At 30.9% G+C, this 10124-nt stretch overlaps 2 protein-coding genes across 2 annotated transcripts; both read right to left on the reverse strand.

Annotated features, from left to right (window-relative positions):
• Positions 1-2536: 2536 nt before the first annotated feature.
• Positions 2537-6473, reverse strand: LOC148309542 (uncharacterized). The gene is made up of 3 exons (XM_088259956.1): positions 6151-6473; positions 4655-4866; positions 2537-3789 (listed from the first exon to the last, which is right to left on the reverse strand). Exons 1-3 carry the CDS (start codon positions 6280-6282, stop codon positions 3675-3677), a joined length of 459 nt encoding a protein of 152 aa, XP_088116082.1. The 5' UTR covers positions 6283-6473; the 3' UTR covers positions 2537-3674.
• Positions 6474-7356: 883 nt separating this feature from the next.
• Positions 7357-10124, reverse strand: LOC148309543 (uncharacterized). Its single transcript, XM_088259921.1, has 3 exons — positions 9934-10124; positions 9278-9527; positions 7357-9130 (listed from the first exon to the last, which is right to left on the reverse strand). The coding sequence occupies exons 2-3, from the start codon at positions 9516-9518 to the stop codon at positions 7401-7403; spliced, it is 1971 nt and encodes a 656-aa protein (XP_088116047.1). The 5' UTR covers positions 9519-9527; positions 9934-10124; the 3' UTR covers positions 7357-7400.

Consider the following 10124-nt stretch of genomic DNA (forward strand, 5'->3'; position numbering starts at 1 on the left):
GAAGTCTCCGCATTGCAATTATTATTTCTATAAGGGGTATTTTGTATGTTCAGTTGTGTTTTGTGTAATAGATTTTTTAAATAAATAAAAATTGTTTTATTTCAACATAAGCAGTTTCCCAATCACTGGTTGCTCAATCAAAAAATAAAACATTTTAAATAAAAGAGATGGAGTTAATAAGATAGAAACTTTAAATATTTAAATACATATGAATGATATGAATAAGGCTTGGTATTCTACTGTATTCAATAAATAACTTAATCCACGGATTTGAAAAATCATTGAAAATCCGGAGTTTGCGGGTTTGGGAAAACTTGGGTCAAAAACCCTTATTGACACATTGGCCATACATACATTTAAATATAGGGTAATGGGGGAATCACAAAAATAACACAATATAAAGACTAGAAAACTTGTATTTGTATATGAGGTAAGCATACATTCAGGTGCAATATATAGTTTTAAAAAATGACTTAGTACACACAGGAATTAGAAAACAGAGTTAGTCTATAAAAATCAAGAAAATTATACTTACTAAAACACATCACAACATTTTGTCCAACATCACATTTTCTAGTAATTAGATAAAGCAATATTTAGAAAGTCCTGAAATCCACAGGCACCATCATGATGGGTGTAATTGAGTGGATGTTTGACTACGAATTGGCATTGTTGAAATTAGCATGAATCTACAGGCTAATTTCAAGTTGAATTTAAGAAAGCTTTTTGGCATTGCGTTATATTTTCACACCTTTCTTAGGTAGGTAGTCCCAAGACGACATACAGAATTTGGTGAAAGCCATGCCAAATTGTATTGAAGCAGTAATAAAAAAGGAGGAACAACAAAGTAGGTACTATTTTGTTGATTTTTGATAATTGTTAGTGTTATGTACCTTTGCAATTTTATTTTAAATAAATATGTGGTTTTTGAAATCATAAGAGCATTTTTCAGTTTTGTGCAAAAAAATATAAAATATAGAATTTAACTAAAAAATTATGAAAAAAAAGAAAAAGGTAAATAAATTGGCACTTTTTTAGTATATCATCTTTAAACAGTGTTGCATAATAATTTGAAGTGAAAAGCTATCAAAAAATCACAACAGCAAAATAATGTTTTACAAAAAAACTGATAATTTCTGACTGGAAAGATTTGACTGCTCGCTACTAAATATGTAGGAAAATAATAAAGTGCATATTTGGAACAATAGAAAAATAGAAGACATATCCACAAGTTGGATATACATATCTCCTTTTTTACAGATCAAGCTTTCCTATTACCTTTTCATGCTAACTACTAGAAAAAATGACATGGACATATCAATGTCAATAATGTCCTCCGTTATTTTTGAATTACAGCATTAAAATATAGTAAAGGTTATAAAGACAAAAGAATCTTGATTTTAAAACTGACAGCTTGGATAATAGGTACATGTTTACAAAAAATAATATTTTTTATATAAACTAGAAACAATATTAACATGAAATTTCTTACAAATAACTAAACAATGAGTAGAGTTAATATTTAGTAAATCCATGGAACAATGGGCGCTATAGTTCCTTCATAGGTTGAGTTTTTCATGAAATATTGGTCCCACTACCTTTTAATTTCATCAAATATTTAAATTTTATGATATAATTTATACAAAATAATATACATACTGTATTTTTTTTCATACTATTAAAAAAACTACATGAAATAAAGTGTTATATAAACTTAATTTAGCTTTTTCCCAGTGTATACATTGAGAAAATAATGTGTTTTTTTTATGTAAATTTGTGGCAAAATTCATTTTTAAGGTAAAAAATTTAATTTTGGTACCTACTTTTAGTTATTGTTAGAAACTTTAGTTTAAAAAAATACAGATATTTTACATCAAACATGATTTTGCATGTGAAAATCAAATAATTCCCAGCGCTCTTGTCTAATTGTAAACTACATAGATGTTTTGAAACAGAATTAGGTGTAGTATTATATATATGGTGCATATGTGTAAATATCGTCCCATATAACAGTTGCCAATTGAAAATAACTGTGATGACCGATATCTGGACGTAGAAATCAGATCTGAGGATTTTTATTATAAATATGAATTACTATCTGAAAGTGGTAAAAAAAAACAGATTTATGATGTAGATACAGATTTAGTTTAGATTTAGTAGCATTTTTCAGACTTTTATCGAAACAGGAATGATATTTATATCCTGCATTGTATTTTTATAGCGTACCTAATACAAACATGACAGTTATAAATATTTAAAACCCTTGTGACTTAAACATTATTTTTGTTTTGAGAAAATATCAAATAAAAAATATTTTGGTATAAAAAAATATACTTATGTTAATAATCTAAATTTTAGGGACCATTTTCGACTAGAATCGGAAAAATTCAGTGTTTGAAAAAAAAATCATTACTTAGTTTAATATTAATATTGTAAAAAAGTTCTGACAGTTACTCTTACAGTGAAATTCCATTAACGCAAAATAATAATATGATACACGGGATTATGATCCGATCAAAAAATATTTAAAACTAAATTTGCTTACACATTATTTTTATTTTGAACTTCATTGGCATTGTATGCAATTCTTGTGATTTTCTATTATAACTTATTAAAAATTTAATTGGTGTGTTTTTTTTAATAGTAAGATAATATATTAATAATTAAATCTAACCACATACATAACACATGTGGCTTAAAATGTGTCATTATTCAAATGTGCAAAAATAGAACAATCAGGTTGTCTGAAGAGCCATGATGCATTTTTTTCTGTTTTTCAGTCATTTATTTATTTGTTAAACTTCTTCTACAGAATACATATACATTAGCGGGAGTAATTTCATAAAAAATAACAAATAGCAATCAATCATATGTTGCCAGTTTGTTTGATAACCGTTTGCCATTCTCATTAACCTCACTAGGTTCATAATTCCTCCTTCATAGAACAACCATCTTTATCAGCGAAAAAAAGTGTTGTTTTAAGGTTCTTATCCGTAACCTACGTTATGCCATGCAAAGAGTTCTGAAGAGTGTGAAGCAAGTGGAAGTCTGATGTCGCAAGGTCAGGCAAGTATGGTGGGTGTGGCAACACTGTCGATCATGGCTTTTCAGACAAATTGATGCATAGTATTATAATTATAATTACGCCTTCTAAAATTAGACACAGAATATATATTTATAAAACTTCTCGTCTTTGTTTAAATTGCATAAAAAATATAATTTTTTTAAATATAGATATAGCACACAAACTGAATTTTCATGTGAAAAGCAATGGTTAAAAACGCTAAACAATATACGTACATTTGTTTTTGAAACGGAGTAAATTATTACAATATTATGAAATAATTACATCTCAGAGCAAAGTCACTTCCTACTTCCGGGACCTGAACCTGCGACCTTCAGATGTCACGTTTGCTCTTCTATTGATTGAGCTAAGCAGTCTGTTTCATTAGTGGACAAATTAATCATACCCTATAGAAATGATACCACTTTATGACTTCCATTATATTGTTGACTAATCTTAAAATGTGAAACATCGATTTGAAACAGCCGACTTTCGAATGACAACGGTAAAATATTTAAAAGTACAGGTGTTTTCCAATAATTTTTAAAACAATAAGAAAGAACTTTGTATAAATTTAGATTTTAAAAAATGTTTTTTTTTTCAGTATAATCTATAAGCGATATAAACTCAGTTGTTGTTCTAATTCATCCATGTCCGAGACTTGAAATTTCTCCTGTTGCTCTTTCAGCAAAGACAAAATGGCTGATAATTGCGCCTTCTCAGTCCTAGAAAACATATAAAACAAGGATTGATTCTCTTTTCACGGGTAATCTTGATGTCACATTTACTAATTGTTGGGTAATATATCCAAAATAAAACAAGGTTTGTTGGATTGAATTCTACATTTATTTATGTATATGTTAATACACTATGCGTTTCGTCTTCTTAGGACATTATGAAACACTATTTGTGTTTGTAGGACATTATCAAACACATTTTCAAACACTGTGTTCAATAATGTCCTAAGAAGACGAAACGCATCACGTATTAACATATACATAAATAAATGTAGAATTCAATCCAACAAACCTTGTTTTATTTAGGATATATTACCCAACAATTCAATATGGAATTCTACCAACTGTCTGCAGTTACAATAAACATTTACTTATGCTCATTCATGTGACCAATTGATCATTTACATGGGCAACAGAGTATTATGTATTAATTGATATTTCACATACTACTTGTACAAGTTACAAGTAGACCAGAAGCTTTCAAGATAACACTGCTTCGATATGATGCAGTGCCCTATGAACCAATAAATGCTGAAAAGGTAGAATCACCTTTAATATAGAGCGTGTTTTTGCTGTTGCGAGACTGATGGCGCAGAATGATCTTCCACCAGTAGTTAGAAACAGTGAAATGAAATAATATTCTTTTTTTAAAAATGTGTTTGCTTGCAAAATCATTTCTACAATCTCCTTTTGCCCAAATAAATTACAGTGAAGTTACTGTTGAGGTAGTATTTAATGAAAATGGCACTAAATAAATTATCGTAAATTATTATTAGTTATACTTTCCGTATCAGTTTATTCGCCGATAATTGACAAATATGTACACTTATGAAATAAGCAATAAAATTCTTACTCTTTTTCTTCTTCAAGTTGTTCTTGGGTCATTTTAGAACTAAGTTGATTAACTATGGCTTGGTGTCGGGCGACTTTAATCCTGGATTGCAACGCCTCCAGCGGACTGGATGACAGGAATGCATTATCCATCTTCTCCGTCAATATTGGTGGATCCTCATCACACTCTTCCTTTACACACATATCCTTTTCCGTCTGCCTGCTTTTTAACAGCTGGAATAAAATAATGTTGAACTTACTATTAAAAACTAATTTATGAGCCGAATTTCATTGTTGGTATTAGAAGCAGAGGAAGACCAAAGAAACCTTGGCATGGTTGAGTATGTCAAGTACTTGAAAGTGGTCAGGTCAGGAGTCGAAATAATCGGCGGGTATGTATGAAGAGATGAATGTGGAAGAGGCGAAGATTGTTTGCAAAGATATATTCATTTAAATTATAATAAAAAATATACATTCATTTAAAACATTCACAGATAGGAAAAAAAAAGTTTTAAATACAGTATGAATGAACATTTAGTGTTTTTTTCATGTACATATCGTAGTCATACAGGAGAAAGTGACCAAGTGAATTTTTTACAAAAATGTGATCATTGACTATTTGGTATCTTACGAGCTTAATATTGCCCTGAAAAAATCCCAAAGGATTTTAAACTTGGAAGTATAATATATTGACTTGTTAAAAATGACTTACTGCACTGATGTTTATTTTCTTGCCAAGCAAAAGTGATTCAAATGGCCCTCCTGAACATTTTACGTTTTGTTAGTTGGTCACATTCTCCTGTACGACTACAATATACTAATGTACAAGCACTATCTGCCCTTTAATTTCAAAAGGCTGCATAAGGATCAAACTTTGACCAGATCACTAGTTTGTTTTTGGTTGTTTAGAATACATTGCTTCTTAGTAACAAGTCCACCAATGTACATATATTCTGTACAATAAGTATAATAAAATTAAATGATAAAAAGTGATATTCAATACGCATAAGTAGATTAAAATATCAAACCCAAATTAAATAATCGATGCATGTTTTCAGATTTTATGAAAAAAAATGTTGATTCCAATGCTCAGTTCCTTTTGAATAAACCACGAAAGATATCAATATTTAATACTAAAATAAAACTTTTGAGAAGCAAATAAAGCAAGTCTGAAGAAATGAGAAGGGCTCTAAATTAGATCTTAATAATAATAAATAAATAACCTTTTTTAATGTTATCATATTTGTGCCAAATTTTTAATGATCTAATGCATTTGATAACTAAATATTTATAAGTAGTGATGTACACAATTCAAAAACTAGGAATGTAAGATTATCATACAAAAAAAAGTTGAATATACGAAGGGTAAAAGGTAATATTATTCATACCAGAAGGTATAAATAATAAAAGGATATAGATTTTTTTTGTTTTTTAAAATAGTATTATTTTAGTATGAGATAAAAATGTAAGTTAACTAACTTAAGTAAATAATAATATAAGTAATAACAAATCATTTACCTGTCTTTCGCACTGTCTGCTATACCACAAAGAAAATAACATCGCAAATATCGAAATTCCAACACTGAGTACATAAAACGGCGATAAATTATGCAGAAATATCAAAGCACTTTCTTTCCATTGCCCTTCCATCCTGTATTATTTTTTTATTATATTTATAATAAAAACTAATTCATTCTTTTATCTCACAAAGTAAAAAGTTTATCTAAACCAAAGTAAACAAATACACTACACTCGCCTGAATTATTGCGATCTTGTGATAAGCGCAAATGACAGTGACATGAAGTGATGCCAACATTAAAATAATATATGTATCACCTTATAAAGATGTCTGATTTTGAAAAGAGTATATAACCGACAATTTTTTATATAAGTATGTAAAAAATATTAATACATTGAAATGTCGAAAATCGTGAAGATTATTTTATTACCACAATAAAATAAGCGGTAAAAAATAATAATAAAAAAATCGATATAAATTACAACCTAACATTAAATACATATTATGCAACCTCCACAAAATAACATTGTATCCCATGTTATGGCCATAAATCCATTTATTTTAAATTAAAATAGACTCGTGGGGTCCAATTCTTGGATCTAGGGGTGGAGTATATTTGATGGGGTACAGATGATAAAAGTACAAGAGTTCAAGATTTGGGATGTTGTTACCATATCGCTCACTCCTTTCAAGAACGTCATAAATCAAAAATCGTCAATTTTCAGTGGTGCACGTTTTCGGAATGCCCAGAAAATTTACTATATCCCAGCAAAAGTGGCATATTTTTAACTTAATATTTACCCGCTACAGGGCAGAAAGTGTTGTTTTTGCATTTTGAAGAAAAGGTATTGCTTAATTATTTTTCTAAACATACTAAATATTTTTCAAATGGAGAAAAAACCTTCAGGTTTTACCTAAAAAGATCTGTTGCACAGTAAAAAGTTCAATAAGTGGCTTGATATTTATTTTTAATACATTGTATTATATTTTAAAACTTTAAAAACGCTCTCCTGAAAAATGAAGTTTTTTTATTTATGACGTTCTTGAAAGGAGTGAGCGATATAAGAAAATGGAATAATCTGTAGGAAAAGGAGAGTAGCAGCAAATGGCCAGGGCATTAGGGTCTGTACGCCCGTACTCATACTGTGTAACTTATACACTGCTTATGTGTACGAGACCCCTTCAGGTTTCAAATAAAAACAAAGTTGATATTAAAATATTATATTTTGTTTTTGTCTTTTGTGATATTTTATGTTTTTTTGACATTTATAAAAGAGACACCGTTACAGGTTTTATCTCCAGAAAACAGTACAATAAATAATGTGTTTATAGCAGATCGATCCCAAACATTCTTGATGCACTTATCAATGTTAAGATAAGTTTCTTCATCTTCAAAATCCGATTCTGAACAATTGAGATGGGATAATATTAAGCTATGCTTCTCCACCAAGTTACATGTGCTTTCCGCAACACTGGAGTTGTTAGGAAGTGACAATAATTTGACTTTTTTAGGTTTCACAGTCGGGTCTACAGATTTATCTTTGTGAATTTTTTTAACATAACTAGAATACTTATTGGTTTCATTCTGGTGACCTATCACAATAGAAGATTTTCGCTGTTGAGCGATCTTATTAAAAATATTGGTTGTATATTCGGTTTTGTTGCTCATAAGATGATTGTAATTCTGTTGAGAGCGTTGCCTTCCTTTGAGAACCGCATCACCGAAGGTCATATTATTAGAAAGCTTCAGTTGCACTAACTTCAGAGAGGAGAGGGAATCTTCAACAGAGCAGTGCCCTTTTGAACTATTTTGAATATCTTCGCCTAAAAATTCTTTAGCTAGTATCTTAAGCTTACTTTTTTTCACTCTTTCCCCGGTTATATTAAATATCACACTGGTATCAATTACGTAGGGATGCATCATTTTCAAAGCGTGAAGATCAAAATTTAGCGATTGACCGACCAGAATTGCATTCGGAGGTAAGATTTCTCGAAAATCTCGCTGTACATCTTCAACTCGGGTGTTGACACCGGCCAGTAATTGGGGGGTGATCCCAGAAAACTGCGTTAAGTAATCTAGTATTTCATTATATGGTAAAACTAATTTCTCATACACAACTTCGTGCCGTTCATTCACTAGAGATACCCGCGTCAACTCCGAACCGGCGCAAGTCCTACACATCTCACAATCCAGTCCGAACATGGGAGAAGCGGCAGTCACGGGCTCGTACGAATCCTTGGTCATCACGTAATCTGAATAGCTAGATTTTAATTTGCCTTTGAGAGGAAGCGGGTAGTTTTCTTCGACCAGCTGCCAAGCGGAGAGAACTAATTGCGTGCGAGGGAACTTATCTTCCAACTGTTGGTCCTTCGACACTTTAGGCCTGAGTCTTTCAGTGACTGGAAACACAGCCCTCATCATCACCATTAAATCTTTCCTCGCCTCCATCGCAGCATCCATACTCCCGAATTCCTGTATCATGGCTTCTCTCTCCACATCCGTCAAAGCGACCACGGCCAATTCCTCTACCACAGATCCTCCGTACAGCGATGGCGTGATAACTTCTAAGCGGTGATGAAAACGTCTATTGAGGTTAGAGAACGAAGATTCGTGGCAACTGTAGGAAGACAATGACAACCCATCTACTATGAGCACGACAGTGTGGTTGATGCGAGATCGCTTTTCTATATGACACCACCGGGATGGCGAATATAGACAAGGTTCACTCAGGATGGAAAGAACTAAATGCTGAATATCAGTCAGTAATATAGGAATTCTTTCCTCTACATGCGTATTGAGAGAAGCCTGTTCTCCTACAATCTTCAACCTAATATTTGCGTGAACTTTTCTTTCTCGAATTCTATTTGCTTCTTTTTTAAGTTCATCATATTGCCGAGTGTCTTGAATAGATTTGGATGGGTCGCTATTGTTACCAGGTTCATGGCTAGATGTATTATTATTTAATGTGTTTTCTTCATCTGCAAATTAAATAAAAATATATCAGGTTACTCGGGTGTAAAATGCATGGATGAGTGAATAAAAGTCCGAAACCAAAGGAGGCTTAATATGATACACAATAAAGATTTTTTAAGTAAAACAGCCTGCAAGAAGTTTGAATATATTACCCCTGATTTCAGCCATCTCAGTATCTATATCAATAACAGTTGAATTACAATTCGTTTTAAGTTTTTTTCTTGAAGGACCTGCATCGTCACAATTAGTGTTCAATTTGACTTTAGGAGGCTCCACATTTATTTGAGTATCATTTAGTTTGGAAACAGCGACTAAAGCGGTCATTTTCTTCAATTTTTTTTCTTTCCGTAAGGCTTTCTTTGATGCCTTATTCTTTACCTTTGTCTTCGACATGATTACTACCTGAAAAAATATATATTTAAACATATATGATGTCATATTCGATTTATGAGGCGAATGTAGTTGGTAATAGAAACAGAGAAAGACCAAGGAAAACTTGACATGTCAAATATTGAGAGTGGTTAGGTTCGGAGAAGCGGCGTGATAGTTTTTTTTTAAAATTAGATAACTACTAATTATTTTTAACATGTAGTAACAAAAAATGTTTTTAGTACAATTCATATATTTTACACTGTAAACTGTAGTCATTTTAATATAAAATATTTTTTTAATAATTTTGGTAAATTTTATTTTACAACATTGACTTATTACCAATTTCGTGTCAAGTAAAATAAATAAAAATTCAAGCATGTGCTCTTCGAGACCAAATGTTTTTATACGCATTTTAGCATTACATATTTGCCCTCACCTTGGTAAATTGCAGACAAAATTATTTAACAATGAGTGGAATTTATCATAATCGACGACGCAAAATCAGGTGTCGTTTATTAATAAAAATGTTACCGAAATTTTGAAAACGAGTACGAGAAGTTGACATACTGATTATATACAGATGATAATCACAGATAAAAAGAAACAAGAGAATCGAGATTATCGACT

The sequence above is a fragment of the Brachycentrus maculatus genome, unplaced genomic scaffold, assembly GCF_059751285.1.
Source record: "Brachycentrus maculatus isolate JH-2025_06_01 unplaced genomic scaffold, ASM5975128v1 h1tg000121l, whole genome shotgun sequence".
Taxonomy (NCBI): domain Eukaryota; kingdom Metazoa; phylum Arthropoda; class Insecta; order Trichoptera; family Brachycentridae; genus Brachycentrus; species Brachycentrus maculatus.